The sequence below is a fragment of the Diadema setosum genome, chromosome 7 (genome assembly GCF_964275005.1).
Source record: "Diadema setosum chromosome 7, eeDiaSeto1, whole genome shotgun sequence".
Taxonomy (NCBI): domain Eukaryota; kingdom Metazoa; phylum Echinodermata; class Echinoidea; order Diadematoida; family Diadematidae; genus Diadema; species Diadema setosum.
In genome coordinates, this window is record NC_092691.1 from 28,459,962 (window position 1) to 28,479,870 (window position 19,909).

Sequence of the window (19,909 nt, forward strand, 5' to 3'; positions counted from 1 at the left end):
ATAGCATCGCACCAGCTTAGCACGTCACACTGCATGTATTTGCTAAAAGTTAATACAGCAACAACCGTGCGTGCGCAGTTATAAATCTCTAAGAATCCCCTACGGACGCCAATGACAAACGAATCCACCAGTTGTGGGCGATTTCAGTTCGCCACAGCTATCATTAAGTTCCCGTAAAAGCCGCCATTTTTTTTATTTCCCATCGCCCTCCTTAACAACCGACTCCGACAGCCATCTTGTTTTTCCTAGCCCAGCTTTGGTTGGCCAGACGGCGGTGGGATTGCCTTTCCGACACCCAGTCCGGCGCGATGATGAAGTGGCGGCGGTACGCTGGCTGCGTCATCATGAAGTGGCTGTTCTCGTGGCGATATTCTTCGGAGATCATCGTCGGGCGCTTACGCCGTGGTGGCTGCGGTCGGCCTTCGACGGTCTTCAGTTGGTAAAGCTGGGTCTCCTCGGCTCCTGGCTGACGCCTGTAAATGAAGAGATGGCAAGACTTTCCTTTTAACTGCCTTGCGCTGATCTTGCAAAAGGAATACACTACTTGGATGAAGAACCAGACAAATTATTTAGACAAATTTTACAGATCAGATCAGTTTCAGATTTCAGAGCTTTTTATCGTATCCAATGTAGGAGATTCTTTCTGTTAGCATTGACACAAATAGGGACATCTACATACATACATACATACATACACACATAAATACACACATACATAAATAAAGCAGCAGAATATTGGGAGTTATGTGAGTAGACTTGATTCTACTCTTGTTCATTCCTGTTGATCTCTACCGTAAAGCCTTTGGATCCCCATGTCGCCTACAGTTTAAGCGTTGCAGAAATTTTGCGTCAATACTCTTTTATATTATTTGATTTTCCCCACTGAGAAACGAATCACAATAACGATGTCAGAGCTGTAGTGTCTCTTCTTGTAAAATTCATTACTTCATCAATTCGAAAGGTTCCATTGCATTAGGATACTAGTAATTTCAGTCTAATTCAATAATATTGTAAAGAGCAGCTTAGCCCGTACTATTCAAACCTAAGTTGCTCTTGGATTAGATGATGTCATTGATGTACAATGGTCTCCGTTGCATTGAATGAGGATCTATAAACTGACTCTTATTTTAGTACGCCTACTTTATATTCGACAGAAGTCTGTAGTAAGAAGTTGACGAATCACACCGACGCGTTGCGATTATGGTGGTACCTCCGCCAAAAGAGGTTATGTTTTTGCCGGTGTGAGTTTGTTTGCTTATTTGCAAAATACCTCAACAACTCACGAACAAATTTGGATAAAAAAAAACACACACACACACAACAACAACAACAATAAATAGCTACTCAAGGAACAGATGATTAAATGCTGATGGTGATTCGGATCACTGTCTGCATCAAGGACTTTGTTTGAATTTTTAACATAAATCCTTATCATTGTCACGATGAACGCTAGATGGCGCGCTTGCTTTTGAGACCCTCAGAAAGTTCTGCAGAGGGAGCAACGACTGGTCGGCAGTGAGGGTACTACATGTATTAATTTTATAACGCAGATGATATGAATGTAGGATTATCATATAAGGTGGAAATCATGATAAGGATAGAATTGAGCTACTTAGTACTTGGCGGAGGTCTGCCCTTCCTGAGTTCTTTTCTAGTTTTCCCTGTGTGCTATAATCATAGATAATTATGGCTTCAAAATGACGAAACGCAGACTTACAAAGCAAGCTTCTCTTGTAGATTCTTCATCCACCCCTTCACTTCGGCGTCGTTCTTGCCGTCGCGGTTGGGGACGGGTTGCCTCGGGGCCGGCGACGGCGGGACATAAATGTGAGTTGCCGCTGGGGCCTTCCCTCCAACTTTGAGGAGCTGCATGTTGGTCAGATCTGCAGAAGCTGGCTTGGCCTTGGAGAACGGCGGCGCTTTCTTTGGTCCGCCGTGTAGGGTCTGGAGCATATTGTAGGCCACGTCTTTTTCTGCAAGAAGTGATAATCGCATCGACATACGGTAAAGAAGCTGTTTTTACCATAAACACCTCATTCCACCCTGCGTATCACCACTTTTGTAGTATAGGTCTCCAATCACACTCCGATTCTCTACAACTTGATCAATGCCAATTATTTATACTTAAACACGTGAATGAACCTACATAGCAGTCGTATTATGAAAGATCTATGTCGCTTCAAATATGCATTGCCTCTGTTGTGGGCTAAAACGATTGATTTTATGACATTATATTCGTATGGTTTTACTGCCGAATCAACAAGTTATTAAGTCACATCGAAATAAGATCCATGATAACATTTAATCCAAGTACTGCGATGAAACCAGTTTTTATTGTTGGTTTAAAAATCATCAATACTTGATCATAACTTATAATGTTCAATTTTTGTGTAGTACCGTATACACCTACCTGAAACAGACGTATATATATGCATTAGTGCTAAACGAACTGAAGTACATTCGTGACATTCTTAATGCGGTGTAGGGCCTACAAAAAATGCATTCTATACCTTCAGTGCAAGCTAAAGAAATACCCATGATTAAGACAAAGAGATAACTGACACAGGGAAAAAATAAGGATAATAGCAATATTAGGGGAAATGATCTTACCAAAGTCATTAGCGCCCTCTATCCATGACTTCATTCTAGTTCCCAGATGCTCCGAGGAAATGTTTGGCTTCGCAAGCTGTGGGGTTGAAAGCGCATAGAGTGACAAGACATTCGTGAAAGGGATCCGAACGACCGGATTCTTCATGAAATTAAAACTGTCTGCCTTCAATTACTTTTAGGAGGTGCCAAGAGCTGAAGGTGACGCTCCTTTCTAGCTGGTAGTTGAGACTCGCAGCGTTACTGAATTATGCCAACCTTGTCGTTGGTTCTTGTGCCATAAAGGCATGTTGTTATTTCATTTTTTTTCGAAACAGTACATCTATTGGGAACATGGCATGAAATAATGACAATTTTTACAAAAATGCATTCTTTTGTGTCACAATCGGATGCTGCAGACTCTGTGATATTTTTGTTTTTCACTTAAAAATCAAAGCAAATTCCCAAGCGATGATCATTATATACTCTCCAGCTAAGTGTCGTTTTTGGAATCATATTTTTTTTAAAGTCTCCTTTTGATGTAATTCTAAAGTTGTTCACATCCCGTGTAACCAAATATGTTTACCAAATCAAAAACAGAGAACATCCAGACATGATAGCACCGAACTGACCCCGTGTTAAAAATGTTTCCAAAACCGTGATATCCCTTGGGCAATATCCCGTTAACCCAAAGTATCAGAACAAACAAGATCAACTTTTGAAGAACCAGCCATTTTCAAAAAATGTTGCATCCAAAATAGTGTTGCTTGTGCAGCAAGTGAGTGCAGCGCACTCCAAGATGTGTATTTGGGCAGCATATAAACGGAGATACCTAGACACCGAGGTGCGTCTTAACCAGAACTAGATTTGTTGCGTGACAATTACATATATCAGGAAAGACACCAGCGTGCATAATATCGAAAAAAATAGACACATGTGTGTGCGCTCATTCTCTCAGGAGAGACGTTGGGGTGACTTTCACGTCGGTAATATAATATCACTGTTTCCAAAACTTCAAAACACTTAATTGGCATCCTGCGAGACGGAGTGAAAATCCGCAACTATTGTATAATCAAGTGTTGGCACTCTGGTATTTGAACTCCCGCTGGAACCGTATTACCACATCAACGAATGAAACCAGAGAAAAAAATCAAACGAACAAACATTTCTTCTAGACAGTAAACATGTTTTGAGACCCATCTCCGAAATGATAAATCCCACATCTTGTCACAAACATAATAGAGCACGGGACTTCATTGCGTTCGTTGTGAATACGTCCAGTAAAAGAACAAAAAAAAAAAGGTAACTCAAGATACTTTTTTCTTCATAACTCATGAAGAAAATAAACTATTCCCTGTCATATTCATGAACATTCCTGTCAGAAAGATACATCCTTAACTTAAAATGTCTTGTATATAAATGACGCTTATACATTTAGCTTGTTAGTGCGAGTTAGTTCTTCTGTTTGTTGATTATTTGGTTAAGTAAAGTGTCGTCTTCATTACGATCTCTTATCGCCAGCATTTGAGATTCGATGAATTAATGGCATTCAACATGTTTCTGTTGGTCCCCTTGTCAGAAGTAATGCCTCGATCGTTGGATGATCGAACTATACGCTGTGACTGACTTTACAAACAGGTAGTAAATGATTGCTCATACTAATCAAATCTAGATTAACAGGCAAACATTTCTTTTCCATAGGATAGTTACTTGAAAAGGAAGCGACTCCGTTGTGACTACTGCAGTATGAAAAATCGCGTAAAAATTTGTATTCATGTAGACTCTTCACAATAAAAGAAAACTACAGGAACTGAACGACTGGACCCCGAACGACGTATGATTGATATGCTGTACTATATTGATGAGAACTAACATTTTTTTTTTAACAGAACATGGCCTCCTCTGTTCACCTCCTTTATACCAGCCCCGCCTCCCCCGCCTGCTTCCCCGCCCCCCTCGATCCACTCACCTGGGTCACCATTTCTCTTTCTATGCCACCATCCTTTCGGAACTCATCGTCTCCCCAACAATCCTGTTAATAAGTGCCGGACAAGAAAAAGGTAACACACAAACACACACAACGAGGGTGCGTATTATCATTTCCATTTTTCCCCATTACTGATATTAAAAATTAAACACATTTAGTAAAACAACGACAACAAAATACCCCAGTCACCGTCACATCTAGTGCGCAACAAACATCACATCAAGAAAACAGTCTCTCTAGATCTCTACCCTACTTACGTTAGTTAGGATGGGTGGGAACTTGGTTTGGGTGAGGTTAGGAGAGAAAAGGGTTTCATATGAAGATGCGATCACGAAGAAAGATGAAAGATTGAGGACAAAACCGGCATGAATTCGAAATATGCATGTGCTCTGAGTCAACAACTGCCTGATACAATGAATGAAGAGTGGAAGACTTCTTTTGTGAATGAATGGATGGATGCAGTGTATGTGCATCGAACTTCGACCTTTGCAATTCATCAGCCATCACGGTGGGAGTTGTGAGTGTTGTACACGGAAATTGGCGTTGCATTATGAACTGAGCTTGTATTGAAACATTGTGAGGAATGGAGCTTCAAAATAATGGCGGGGTGTTGCAATTAGGGGTGAAAATGAATTTGAATTGCCATTGTCTCTCTCGAAAAATTCTATCTGTTTGTTTGTTTGTGTGTTTGTTTGTTTGTTTGTTTAAATCTTCTTAATCTCTTTACCGGAGACCTGTTTGTCATTCTGCATCCTGTGCATGATGATGGGATTTGTTAACAGCGTTATGATGAAATCATCTTTAAGGTAAATACGGATACGTGATCAACGTCAGTGTTGCAAGATGGACGACATTCATTACCAATTTTTTTTTTTTCGTGATGGTTTTTCTTCAGTCTTGGTGAAAAAAAAAAAATCACCTACTCAATAAACAACGATTGGATTGTTTCTGAAGGAGGGAGGGGTCTTTTAAGATTAAAGTTGTTTATTTCCTGTCCTTCTTATTTTCGGTGATTTGGACAAGAGCAATGAATTGTGCGGGTGTTTTAACTTCCAAATTTCCCTCACCTTTTCATAGCATACATTCTTAATCGGCGCTTACTGAGTAAACAGAAAATTGTTTTCTTTAAAAGAAATAATAGTAGTGACCAGAAAAATATCCAAACTGAAATGAGAGATGCCAAGTATTGGCCAAGTTGGGTTGGAGTTGGGATTTGGGTTGAATTTTGTTTGCAATATTCGCCAATTGAGATCACCTGGCAACACTGATTACATATTTGTGTAAGATTTTCTACGGTTTTATTGCTAACTTGATGGAATAAAAGAAACATGTCGTTTAGAAATAGAAACGAGTTAGTCGAAAGATGGTTCTGTGGAAGAGGAAATGAAATGGTATGTTAGTCCTGAACAAGTTCGTTGCCCCGCCTTACCCGCACTGGGGCCGTCCTGGATCTCAGAGACGGCCTCGCCGCGTCGATCCCGGCTAGCTGGTCCTGATAAGCGACCGACTTGGACCGCCTTGCATCGGCCGGGGGTGTCGGCGGGGTGTGAGTGCGCTTCGCTTTGTTCGACGCGTCCATGCTAAGGTCCACCAGGGGCTTGCGCACGGGACTCGGGTAGCGCACTGTCGGAGAGCTGGGCTTTTTTCCAGGCACCTCACCGTAGGTTTTAGCGGCTGCCTTGTAGTGGTTTCCTCCTATATAATTGTACAAAAGCATGGATTATGCCTAAATAAACGGGTCTCAATTCTACATCAGTCATATCAATTGTAACACAGACCGAGGTACACCTTGATTTGCCATCGAAAAGGTACATGGCACCCCAAAAGAGCACTGAACTTGGTTTGAAGGATAATTTATGATAATCACATTTTCAAAGTGTTTTCGTGAGATTACCAAATCAAAAAAAAAACTCTTAGCATATTCACTCCTAGGTGTTGTGACTATCATGATTAGATTATTGTAAATTAGACGCTGAACGGTTATAGCCACGATGCAGTACTGACCCACTAAAAAGTCATTAATAACCCTATAGCATAATAAGTGACAAGTTGAACATTAACACTTGTAAGATCTACAACAAAATGAGAATCAAACAATCCTATCCAATAGCAAATCACAAATGATGACTGAATATGATCCTGCTGGTAATGATGATTTTAACACTGCTACGAAGCGTCAGTATAGTCCCTGTTACATAATATACTACTACAACTCTTGAGAGTGATGACATCATAATAATTATACTGCTACAACCACTATTGTTAAAACTATTATTACCAACTACATGTTACTACAATGTATTTGCAATTTTAACGAAGTAAGGATAAAAAGGGAGGAGCTAGGGACGAGTGAGGGGGAGGAAGAGAAGGGAGAGTAGAAGCAGGAGGAAGAGGACGAGAAGGATGAGAAGGTGTAATGAGGAGACGAGTGAGAACGAAGGGGTAAAATGGGAGTCAAGTCGTCACCGTATTCATTTCACTTGACGTCATATCAGATTCTTAGCAGAAACATGAAGAATGTATAGCACCTGCACACAAAGTGAACTCCACGTACTAGTGAGTTTCCTTCAAAAAGAATCAATGTACTCACTCTCCCGCTTGCCTTCTTTGCGGTCGCTTTGCTGAGTGCGCTCAAGAAGTTGCAGGGACGACGAAATAAAGTTGTCTACAGGTACGCCTGGGAGAAAGATGCAGAAGTTGAACATGAGATCAGTCAGCGACATGATTCTTATCATCATGTAGGAGCTATCTTTATTTTTCATCTTTATTCGGCAATTCGCAAGAAATTTCAGGATGTCTGGCTTTGCTGTGTTGTCTGTGAAGGTAAAATGTTATTTACTTCTCCATGTCTATAGGTCTTAATGAATGGCAACATCAGCATTTGCACATTCAGTAGACTTAAGCAATCACCATCTGGGAAAATACAGGCACGAGTTTAGGTTTTCATGGATTAAACATTATAGTCTTAACTTGGTTTGCAAATGATACTGGGATTGTTCTGGTTTGACTATAGTAGATGATACAGCAATCTAATACGTTTCGAAAAATAGCAAAATCCTTCCCCGTCCTGATTTTCTTTTAACTCTTTCATGCACACACACTTTCATCAGTATTTTTGAAGTTTGCATATTATTCTGGGCCCAGAACAGCTCTATCGATGGAGGGATATCCATTTTCAAAAGCCCTTATGTTGTCGGCAGCAGTAGTGAGCGAAGACTGCCGAAGTCGACAGTACTATAGGCGCGTGCCTCTCACTGGTATCTTGCCTTCGTTTCGTATGATATGATCCTCTGTTTGCTTCTCCTGCAATTATATATGGCAGGCCTTTCAGACGGAAGCCTTTAAGTGTCATTGAAGAGACGATGTAGTTCCTCGCCTCCGCGACCGTTTCGGGTCCGAAGAGGCGAGTTGTGAGAGCTCGTCTCCTCGACTTCTCAGGTCCGAAGAGGCGAGTAGTGAGAACTCGTTTCCTCGACTTCTCGGGTCCGAGGAGGCGAGTTGGGAGAGCTCGTCTCCTCGACTTCTCAGGTCCGAAGAGGCGAATAGTGAGAACTCGTTTCCTCGACTTCTCGGGTCCGAGGAGGCGAGTTGTGAGAGCTCGTCTCCTCGACTTCTCGGGTCTGAAGAGGCGAGTTGTGAGAGCTCGTTTTCTCGATTTCTCAGGTCCGAAGAGGCGAGTTGTGAGAGTTCGTCGAAGTCGAGAAGGTAAGGAGACGAAATCTCATAGTCACATCTTGCCTTCTCTGACCGGAGAGGTCTAGACTACCAGATCTGGGATCTTGCCTCCTCTACAACTCTACAAGACGAGATCGGACATCACACCTTCTTGCCTTCTCTCTTGCATTCTCCGACCCGAGAAGTTGGGATCTTGGTCCTCACCTACTCACCTTCTCGAACCCGAAAAGGTCAACAAGGCGACGAATTATCTCTTCCTCTCGGTAGCACTTGTAAACTTTCGTACTTGAACAAAGTCTAGTAGAATGACAGAAGATGCAAGTTCGAACGAACTCCGATTCATTACCTCTTTCCCTGTTGGGGTGCACGCTGACGCCGGGCGGGTCCCTGGTGGTGTTGGCGGGGAGGGACTGGGTGAGTTGTGGGTACTCCCTGTGCTCCATGATCCGCTTCATGTTAATGTAGTTACCCTCTCCCAGGGACTTCAGTACGTAGTCCTGGACCGCCCTCTGGACCCGGTGCTGCAGGGCGACCTGGGCATCCTGGAACTTGAGGTTCTTGGGCTCTAAGAAGTCCTGGTCAAACACAGAATCGAAAACGATGATGGATAATTACTCTTCTGAATGCATCTTAATCATTGGTCAGTACAGTTTATTATGAAGACGAGAGAAAGCGGACCAGTATAGTCTAGACATATTTTGAATCTCCGTCTTATTTCATTGATAGCTATGGCGTGGTTAGATAAGCCATTTTGCCGAAAGTACTCTGAACACATTTGGAGCAGTACAGGTTCCGACATGTAAGCATTCCATGACGCTACACCGCTGTACTTTTTTTTTTTTTTTTATAGCTAATCTGTTTTGCTTGACTTTATACCTGATGTACTGTGTTGTCATTGTTATGAGCCATACTAATCTATCAACTCGATCGGGCCTCATCTAAAGAACGGAAGGCATATCAAATCCTGGCTTCTCTCTCTCTCTCTCTCTCTCTCTCTATTACCCATCCATTCAGTTCATTTCCATTTTGTCACCTGCAGTATAAAATGGGATATGTGGGAATCAATTACAGCGCCCAAGCTCATACGAGCGCGGTTGCGTCAGCATAAATATCCATTTGGCGTAGGAGCTATTGAGGCTCATGTAATCCCATCATCACAATGAATAGAAACAGGAATAATAAGAATTGGTGTGTTATGTATACTGTATATCCATCTATGTCAGTAACGAGGCAGATCAGACTTGAAATATATTCACATGACTTCACGCGCCTCGTTCCCAAGGGCAGCAGTAATTGCCAAACGACGCACCCTGATGGCAAGCAATGTGCTATAGTATACGCGCGCGTCACGTCATTTTAGTGCATTCTGCTCCTCGATCTGCGAGAAATTCTATATCATGTCAATACACCGAATATTGATGACCTTCGCGAAACATGAATGACAATGGTGCGCGAGCTAAGTGCTTGCCGATCAAGTTCCCTGTGAGATCACTCAATTCAGATTAACTGCGCGTGGGCCTCTCAGATGAGAGAGGGGTAAAATATACATTTGTTGATTTGTATGAATGCGACCCTGAAGGGATTAGATGCGAGAAACTGCGAGCAGGGGAAAGTGCAATTCGATTAGCTTGATTAATACCAATTGATTGTGTCGTTTGTCACCCTAAACATATTACTACGCTTGCCTCACCTGTCCTTAAGAGAAACGGTTTGACAAAAAAGAAAAGAAAAGAGAAATACAATACAATACAGTGTAGTGTGTGCATGTGTACATCTCCTTTGTCTGTCAGTCTGGCTGTCTGTCTGTCTGTCCGTCTGTGTGTCTGTATTATATACATATGATACAAAATCATGCATATGTGTGTATGATATCGGTAATAGTACAATGTCTTTGAATCAAATTGAGGTTGCACAAAGTGCATCGCCATATATAATAGGATGACAAGACATACTCTGTATTAAAGCGTGTTGTCCTTGATATACTAGTAACACAATATGTAATTATTCTTATATCATCCAACACGTTGTCATGTACGTGGCCTGTTACTTCGGGTTCGTGTGTGCTCCGGCCGAATATATTGTTACTCCTCAAAATTCCTATTAGTTGTATTTCAGTAATACCATATCGCGTTCGATGAAAAGAAGGAGAAAGAAAGCTCAAGAATTTTAGAAAAAGAGAAACAGAAGAGGGGAGAGGAAGAGAGAATGAGAAAAGACAAATAGCAACTTTGGGAGATTTTCTCTACCGTTCAAACAAAGCGTCATGTTGTTGCTAAGGGCCTCTGTACGCATGCGCTCTAATCTCGAAGTCAGCAAATAATGTGCGTACACAGCAAGAGGGGGGGGGGGGGGTATCAAATCATGCCGTGCTTATAAAAAGCAGCCTTTCTCACCATGCTCACGGGGAGCTTAAGGACCTTTCGGCCCTCTTAATCTCGTAAAACTTGAAGAAGTACCAATCAGTCCGATTTCTGATAAAGCGGAGATGCACAAAGACGAAATGTTTCTTTTTAAAAATACTACTGCAGATGCTCAAGTATTGTAATTACTCAGAGCTGAAAGCCTTAAAACCGTTTAAAACTGGCCTAATCGGATATCACGTATATCTGCGAGAAGAGAAGTTGTTAGTGTACCATTGGTATTGTTCAGATCACACTTTATACTCGTGCTATCTATTGGACACTAATGCTTCAACAACAACAAAGACAAAAAGTAGAGTCGAAGTTTTTGAGCAATCGGATGCCAGCCTTTGATAGCTTAACACCTGCGTAATGTCGCATTGTCATGTCTGTTGGAGATAGATGTAGACTGCCTGAAGTTTGCTTTTACGAAATCTAATTTTAAAGGTGGGGGAAATTAGGAGATTGTGGTTCAGTAAGCTGTCCTGATTTGTTGGAAACTATATCACCTCTCTTACATTTCCAAATAAAACTTGAAACCGAATAAAAGTGACCGACAACCATATCAAATACTATTTAGATGCGTAAAGGGGAGTAGTCTTGTCCAGCTTGACTTTAAACAAGCGCCGATACTTGGCCAAGCAGACCTGGAGTCATCACTTTGGGAGGAATAGGCCTGCGGTGTATAACATGTACATGCACGTTGAGTGCCAACTAAAACAGTTGTATACGATGAAACAAAAATTAATGTACATACTAATTATTGCCAATGTCTTGGGCGAGTAGTTCAATATGGTTTAGTTCCTGGGTTTATGTAGTCAATGGACAACTATACTACCAGGACAGAAGGTTATTATCCTAACGATGATATGGAATATCTCGCAAAAGCTGGGGCAAAGGTGATGCAGTGGTCATCTGTCACATAATGAATTATGAACCTACTTGTCACAGAGAATCTCAAACGTTAGCTACGGAGCGACACCGCCTCAAGAATAACACCAAAGACAGAACAAAACACAACACCTGCGGCATTTTTATGAAGTGAGTGTAGACTCTATGTAACCACTTAAAGCACCATAAAAAGAAGTAACTGGTGATTTTGTATTTGATAGCTTTGAGTTATCTGCGTCCAAAGAATCTGTTTATTTTGTAGTCAACTTACATTAAGCAGGACATGTCACATCCGACACGCATGCACGACAAACAGTCCGCAACCAATCGAGAAAGCTATTACCGACCCGTCGCTATGGAAACACACAATACATGATATCCTAAATACCGACAGAGCCAACATCAACAACAGTTATTGTAGAACTGACTCTGCTGAACGAAGATGACGAAATACGTCATCGATATAAAGATACAAAGAGACCCCCCCCCCCCCACAAAAAAGATGGTATGGTTCTTGCTATATTAGTGAGAGCAAGGGTGAATTTTCCTCAAACAAATAAACGGACTCCAAGACGGATATCCAGCCGTATTGATACCTATATGTAATTACTGTTTCTAAGGAAACACTTGCAAAAAGATTCGAATAAAGATGATGGCACTGGAAAAATATCGTTCAAAGTGTTTTCGCTTGTCAGCAACATCGAACGCGCTTTCATCAATAATTCAATGTTTTCACTGAAAGTTCAAGATGTTTAAGTCACATAGTGATAGTAAATTTTATCTGATACGGTATGATTTGTGTGTTTAGCATCAAATATATCAAATTGTTCAGATAAACTGACTGCGCTTCAACATCAATTTTAAAGTGATTATGATAGTATCCTGAAAGAATAATTATGTAGAGGCCTACAATATTTTGGGAATCTCAGTAATCATTGGTCGTCTAGTTATACGACGGACAAAAATTCTTCGGTTGAAAGATAAACATTTTCGACAATTCTAATATGATATGTAAAAGATAACCTCTGTTTTTTAGTGTGCATCGAATATGGAATACACACTTAAAATTACGTATAAACATACTTGCAGACGGAGTTATGCTCCTGTACATGTTGTTCTCACACATATAATCACTTTGATCGTTATTAAACGCGCATGTATAGGGAACGTCTGCAACAATCTTCATTAAAATTCATTAAATTCACCTTGCCGTGACCTCCACCCGTGTCTAAATGTCGTTCGCATCCGGGCATCATTGTTTTGTGCGGTACATGCAGACTGATTCATTTATAAGCGTCTAATGAGTAAACATTAATTCCCTGGTGTGTATGTATACAGTATCCACGTCTCCCCTGTGTTTAATTGTTGCGTTGCTCAATCATCATGCACCGTAATTAATCAAATTACCTGCAATATTTGCCGTTTCGATTTGACATCACCTGAAAATGAAACCACGAACGATATGGCACGGAAGCACTGAGATGGGATGGTTATTTCTTTTATCTTTTTTTTTGGGGGGGGGAGGGGGAGGGGGTGGGGGACTGTGTCTGGCTCGAGGTCTGACCACGGGAATATTGATTGTGAACTTGAAGAATGCATACATGAAATGCAGCAAACACAACCAAAAATAAAAGAATGATGAAGAACACGAACTCAATGTAGCTGCCAACGTGAATTAAAATCATTCTCGGTTTGAATTTATATGGCAAACACTTTCTCTCACACGCACATTTTTCTATTTCTCTGTATTTTCCTCAACGCAGCGAAGCCTGCGAGTCTGGAGGCAATATTTCTCTTCTCTCTCTCCTCTCTCTCTCTCTTCCTCTATATCTCTTTATCTGCAATGTATCTATTTATCTATTCCCCCCCCCCCATCCACTGTCTCTCTCCTCTTTCTATTCTTTTTTTTTTCTGCTATCATTAATGCTGTCATTGTTAATGGCAGTCTTGCTGGATACATTTCCAATAGCTTTATCAGCTGCTGGTTGAAAGGGGGTTAATCATGCTGAGACTTGCATGGTTTCACAATGTTCGCACGTTTGCTGGGTTGTAACGGATTTGTATCTGACAAAGTTTGCTATCATCATTCGCACATATACATGTACCAGAGGAGTGCTGGCTTTCACCATCGGACTACTTTTTTTTTTCTGCTATCAAGGTTTGGTATCAATCGTGACATGAATGCTAAATCTGACAATCCCTGTATTTGCGATTCAAACAACAAATCTCCCGATACGTGGATTTCATTTTATTCATTTATTTATTGATTTCTTTTTAGTGCGCGTTTGCTTGAATACAAATTCATCACTGGATCATAGAATGATTGATGGATGCGAAGAGATGCAACTGACGCAAGTCGTGTTTTCACTTGATCCAGATTCACTACGAGAAACCTGATTGTTGAAATGTTCTTGTCCCAGTTTATAGGGGAGTTTACAAGTTCTACAATTGGCAGTAATATACGGCAGTTTCCGATGGCAGTATAGGTAGCTGGACAATGGCCAATCAGCTACCAGCACGCAAGCTGTTGTTATGGTAACAACAATTATCGTGACTGGCTATATTCTAACAATTTATTTTATGACGTGAATTCCTGGTTTCGACGTGGTTGGAAAAACAAACACACCATTTGATTATTGTGCATTATTAAAGTGCACTGCTTTCATTGCCTACTGTATACGATGGGCATAAATATAGAACATTTTAATCGAGCATGAATGTTAAGTTTTGCTCAAGACACATCTTGCTCATAAAGGGAACATTCCATACTCGAAAGCCACACATAGTCAAGATTTGAGGGTCCAAAATAAGCCCAACTACGACTGTTTCTTTAAAGAAGTCGAATATTACAAGAATGTGAAACAATATGAAAACACCCATAACGATGACACCATCTAACTGCGACAAAGCGCAGAGGCAGTACAGAGCCCGAAACGATTGTTTATAATACATTACCACGATTACAGCACATAATGCTACCTTCTTGAATGCGCATGATTCTATTGTTTATACGGAACCTCCTATACAATCTACAGAATATTTTCAAACAATCTCGCTAACCAAATCTCAATCAGGGAGATCGGGAATGATACCAGCTCTTGTTCTTATATCCTCCTTCATCTTCGTCGCTGTTGGGGTCCAGATCTTACATCTTACAAACAAGTATCCCGTAGTCAAGAAGACCGTTGGGGCGACACAGAAGACTTCGCAGCCAGTTTCCTCCACCCCTCCCTCTCCTCAGCCTTCCTTTGTGCCTCTCTCAGTCTTAGGCCTGTCCAATCTCGTATGTCGTCTTCCCATCTCTTCTTTGGTCTTCCTCTTGTCCTCTTTCCTCTCACTGTACCTTGTAAGATTGTTTTGACCATCCTTCCTCCGTTTTCTCTTTTTGTTCTTCTCATCTGATATATGTTTCTCCTTTACCTTTCTCCTCCTTCGTCTTCTTAACTCTTCAATTCATCCCTCCCTTTATGATTCATTTTTTACCTTTCTCCTCTTTCGTCTTCTAAACTCTTCAATTTATCCCTCCCCTAGCCCCTCTCTCTCCATAACCTTCATCATCATAGTCCTCGAGATCACCTTTGTCTTCTACTTTTCCTTCCTCTGTCATCTCCCTCTCTTCTCCATCTCTCTATCTGTTCCTATAGCAACAGACCCACTCATTCAAGGTTTATGATATTTCAATCATGTAAGGAAGGACACTTAGTATATCTATTTTAAGCCTCAGAATTATTCTACGTTGTAATGACTTTCAGCATCACCCCCCCCCCCTTCACCCAATAGATCTGATCTCCATCAATAGGGAAAGTGGTATGATGTTGGCCTTCTTTCCTCATTAACAAAATAACACGTACACAAAGAAGCGTCACGCAGGATGAACATGCTTATGATGTATAATTATATACTTTCACTGAGGCATGTGAAATACAAGGCCGTAGCAGCCTGTATAAAGCGGCTTGAAAATGAAAGTCAGGTTTATACAGTGCGTCCGGATGTGTTACTCGAGGGGTGGGGCGCCCGATCGAGCTGTAGCAACCTTTCATTTTCCTTTACTTCAAAGAGCGCCATGATACTCCCTGTACAGGTGATTTGCCACCGGTGTGTGTATGCATGTTACAATATGCATCAAATTTCATGGCTCGTTGTAGTGGAATTGTGAGTAATATCCACACACCTTCTCTCTCGTTTAGACTCAACGCGAAATTATAATTTTCTTCACGTTTACAATGTTGACGATTAAAAAGACACCATCTACTTGTAATCTTGTCTATAGGTATAAAGACTAAATGTGTATTTGCGTACACACACTCTTCCAGATGTATGATAACCACTTGATAGTGATGACTGGTATAATAAGTTTTAAGTGCGAAGACACGGCGTAGAGTTCCTGTACCAACATGAAATCGATGGCAACATTTTTGATTGATGTTTTTGCACGCTGCGCAATACATCATTCCCTCTTTACATTCTTTTGTTTCATCCAGCAGGCATACAATTGTATAGAGTTATAATGGAAAGACCTCCGATGCGCGTGAATGAGTCTCGCTCTTTTTCCCCCAGCAGAGGAGTACTTTATATAATTAGGCTGACGTAAAAAAGAAGAAAAATGATATTCGCGCGCATTTTGAATGCATTGTCAATCAAGGTATCGTCTTTACTGGCTTAATAAGGAGATAAGAGCAAAAGTCGAAATTGAATCAACGTACAGCACATCTCATGCAGTGGGAGCGAAGCGAAAATGTATGTATAGGACGATAATGATATCGCATGCTCACAAAGCAAATTCATACAATCGTGTAATATCAAATGTCTCGTGAGAGATATCCGATTATGTCCATTGGAGTAGCCTCGGAGGCCAATCATAGCAGACAAAGAAAGCAATATTCCGCCTGCTAAAAATGGAGCTTATTTCTGTAGTCTCATCGGGACACGCATTCTAATGTCAAAGTACATGTAAGGGTAGACAGTATCAATAACCATTGTCAACCAATAAGTCGATTTTACAATGCGTGACTTAATGGGATTTATTTTCCCCGAGTACCTATAGTAACAAGCTATTGAGTGCAGCAACTGCTGTTACATATTACGTCTTTATATTTGGAACCCAGTTTGCTGGCAGTATATTTTGTTGCTATGTCGGGCAAAGACATCTTCCCCCCCCCCCTTCCTTTTTGGGAGGTGTATGATATGTTATAAAACGGCCTGCATACTAATTCTATTAACAAGAACACCAATGAATATTGGATGTGAGAAATGAAACCCCATCGTTTTATTGTCCAAAGTGCAATCAACTCTTTTTATGATCAGTGAGGAACGCGCCTCCAACATCTTCGGGTATTCTAATTCTGTCCTGGCGCACATAATTACTTTCGCTATTTTTTTTCTTTCAAATAGTAATGAAATTTAGTGAAACCATAAATGATTATCCATGCTTCAATTGTTGCAGAGATGTTATATCTGACAATAATGCCTTTGAAGTGGAAGTGGCTGTTTTTATTCAGTTGTCAAGCAGACAAAATTTATGGTTTGTTTGTTTGTTTATTTGTTTGTTTGTTTGTTTGTTTGTTTGTCTTGTACATACCCGAGAGATCGCCTCTACGGTAACTTGCAACAATTTGTGACATATACCGTTTCCTGAAAATATGTTACACTTTGAAATTCCATTGCTTTTTCATATTCAATGTCCGAATCTTATTCAAAATTCAACAGTTCTTTTGGTGTGATGTTTTTATAAAGTAAATTTTATTTGAACAAAGAACGATCCATTCAAGTGCACTTTTTACGGCAGCCAACAGTGTAGGATGACATTTTGTCATAAAGACGCAGTTTAATATAATTCATAATAATACCCAATTTGCATGTAATTGGAACTCTCCTGAAGTCAAAATACTTTTCGACTGAAAAAGGCGATCTGGTATCTCTATACATGCTAGTAGTATCATAGGACGCGTGCATAAACAAGTAATGTGACTACACGTAACGTGACTTCATTCCGTGTTTGCACTTCTCGAAGAGCATCATTAAAAAACTATAGCCATGATACGTGGAGAGATAAACAAAACAGCTAGACTAGCTTCAGCACAATTTTACTAGAAAAGAGTGGTCACAAGGGGTTACGTTTCACCGCCATATAAAGGGGTTGAACTTTTCCACTCACTATACCAAGTGCAAACAAGCGAAGAAGTTCCATATCATGTTCCTTCTAAGAGAGTAATACCCAAACTCCAACCCCAACTCTGCATATTAAGACTTTTTACTTAGCATTTCCAGATTTATTATCAAAGCCCTAACTCCAACTCCATCCCTTACCCTATTCCAACATCTTAAGACGCGGGATTTCTTCAAAGATCATTTTTAGTGGGGTACAACCAACATCATGCAACCTTTGCCCATGATGGAAACGAAGTCTTATCATTTCAGGATATACATGTAGAGCTCAAGAGCAAGATACAGTTTACATTTCATATCTTCTGACTCGCATGCAGAGAATCTAACACACCAATATGCATTGTAGCGGGTATCACCGAACAAGTTTAACCAGAGCGAGTGCAACCTTTTTTCGTAAACGGAAGTGTGAGAGAAACTTTCTCTCACACCTCGATCCCTATTTCAATCAAGCGCTGTCTTTAAAGCCACGTGACTATTTCTCATTTGCAGATTAAAAAACCCAACATTAGTGCTTTAAGATAGTTCTAAAATGTGATTTAGGGATAGACACAACCAATGTAAAAGTGTTAATCAGTATAATCAATGTTAAGTATAATCCAAGATTGTTTTTATTACAATCGTTTCTAGAATACATCTACATTTGTTCATTGAGAAAATTAGTGATATCTCCTTTTACATACAAGTATAATAATATTTTGGCTTTATTGCGATGTTTTTATATGGTGTTTGTAGGATGTTTTTGTGATACAACTCAACTACAAAATATATTGTATAGATACAGTGATACAATATTGAAGTATATGCATGTGATAACTCGATTTTTTTTTTAATCCCTGCTCCCAATGGTACAAACAGTGGCTTTAACTCTACCTATTTCAATTGTAATTTTATTTCTACAGTAATATCACCAAAGCGTGTAGCAGAGAAAGTTATTTATCTTTTTTTAAAATGAATTTATTTCCTCAGTTTAAAGACGTGGATATTATCGATGTCTCTGCTGTTGCCAGCGGCTTGACTGGAATACAGTACAGTTTGCATGATTTCGATTCTTTTCCCCGGCAGTGCGAGAAGATAATGGTTGACTATAATATACACTTACCAAGATGTGAGAACTGATCTTGAATTATACATACAAGCATTTATATATTTTGAGTCAATACACCATAATTTCTTCTTCTTTTTTTTTTTCAATCTAAACAAAAATGAAAGGGGAAAGAAGAATGTTACCGATTGCGGATGAGGGTTGTTTCTTCGATGTGGCGAAGTCGGCCGCATGCCGTTGGCGTTGTGGCGCATGAGTCTCTTCGACTTACTAAAGGCATCGTAGTAATGCGTGGTATAAATCTTCTTCTTGGCCAATATTGGCATGGTGGAGAACCCGTAAAGTTATATAATTCTACAACAAACAAAACAACTACAAACAACAACAAGTATAACTGTAAGTGGCTCCGTTATGTTGCGGCAGTCATGATTACTTTCACTATCCGTCCGGCATGCAATGCTGGGGTGGGGATTTTACCCGTGTGTCGTCAGCTGAAGTCGTCCCGCGCGAGTGAAATAAGGGGGAGAGTTTGGTCTCAGAAATCACGCGATATCCATGGAAAGATCACTTCTCTTCATAGCTGGATTTAGGTTTGGAGACCACGAAGTTCAGTAGTTTCCCAAGAGAAGCTTGAAATCATGACAAAGGTCATGGGAAGGGATATATTATCATCAGGATCCCCGATTCCCCTTCCCCTTGTTTGGTGTTGCTTGGTGTACGCCGTGCGGGGCCGTCGCGAAATCTGAGACGGCGACAGTATAATATAGCGGCGGAGTGTTAAACACGCGCACACGTTAAGACCGCGTCCGTTGCCTAGGTGCTCATTTGGAGCGCCTATTGTTGAGACTTTTTCACAATGGGGGGAATGTTTAACAATAACCACCCCTCACTCTGTTGGATCTATTGTACCCCTCCACGCACTGCTGAAATCAATGTTTCGTCCGTGTGGTAAAGCCGGTTGGTATTCACGTGTCCCTTGGTGCACAAGATGTAGGAGAGAAAGTGGAACTTTGACCCCAAAAGGGGGATGGGGGTGTGGGGGGGGGGGGGGGCGATGGAGATGAGAAAACTTAAGTCCGGCGTGTTTTTAGGTTTCTATGGACTCGTTTTTCTTGCAACAATTGCAAGAAACCGTAAGCCTTCTTAAAATGTGAGAGGCTTGTA

The 19,909-nt window shown here is 40.7% G+C and overlaps 1 protein-coding gene across 1 annotated transcript; it reads right to left on the reverse strand.

The window, feature by feature from the left end:
- Positions 1-211: 211 nt before the first annotated feature.
- On the reverse strand, positions 212-19,071 carry LOC140231164 (uncharacterized). The gene is made up of 8 exons (XM_072311311.1): positions 18,931-19,071; positions 8,595-8,823; positions 7,164-7,250; positions 6,003-6,268; positions 4,556-4,618; positions 2,611-2,686; positions 1,718-1,973; positions 212-473 (listed from the first exon to the last, which is right to left on the reverse strand). The coding sequence occupies exons 1-8, from the start codon at positions 19,069-19,071 to the stop codon at positions 212-214; spliced, it is 1,380 nt and encodes a 459-aa protein (XP_072167412.1).
- Positions 19,072-19,909: the final 838 nt, after the last annotated feature.

Excerpts from the sequence above, each read along its gene's own strand:
- LOC140231164 (XM_072311311.1), bottom strand. The coding sequence starts at position 19,071 with ATGCCAATATTGGCCAAGAAGAAGATTTATACCACGCATTACTACGAT. Across the intron at positions 8,824-18,930 it reads ACAACCCTCATCCGCAATCG|GACTTCTTAGAGCCCAAGAA; the intron begins GTAACATTCTTC and ends GTGTTTGACCAG. Across the intron at positions 7,251-8,594 it reads GCACCCCAACAGGGAAAGAG|GCGTACCTGTAGACAACTTT; the intron begins GTAATGAATCGG and ends TCTTTCTCCCAG.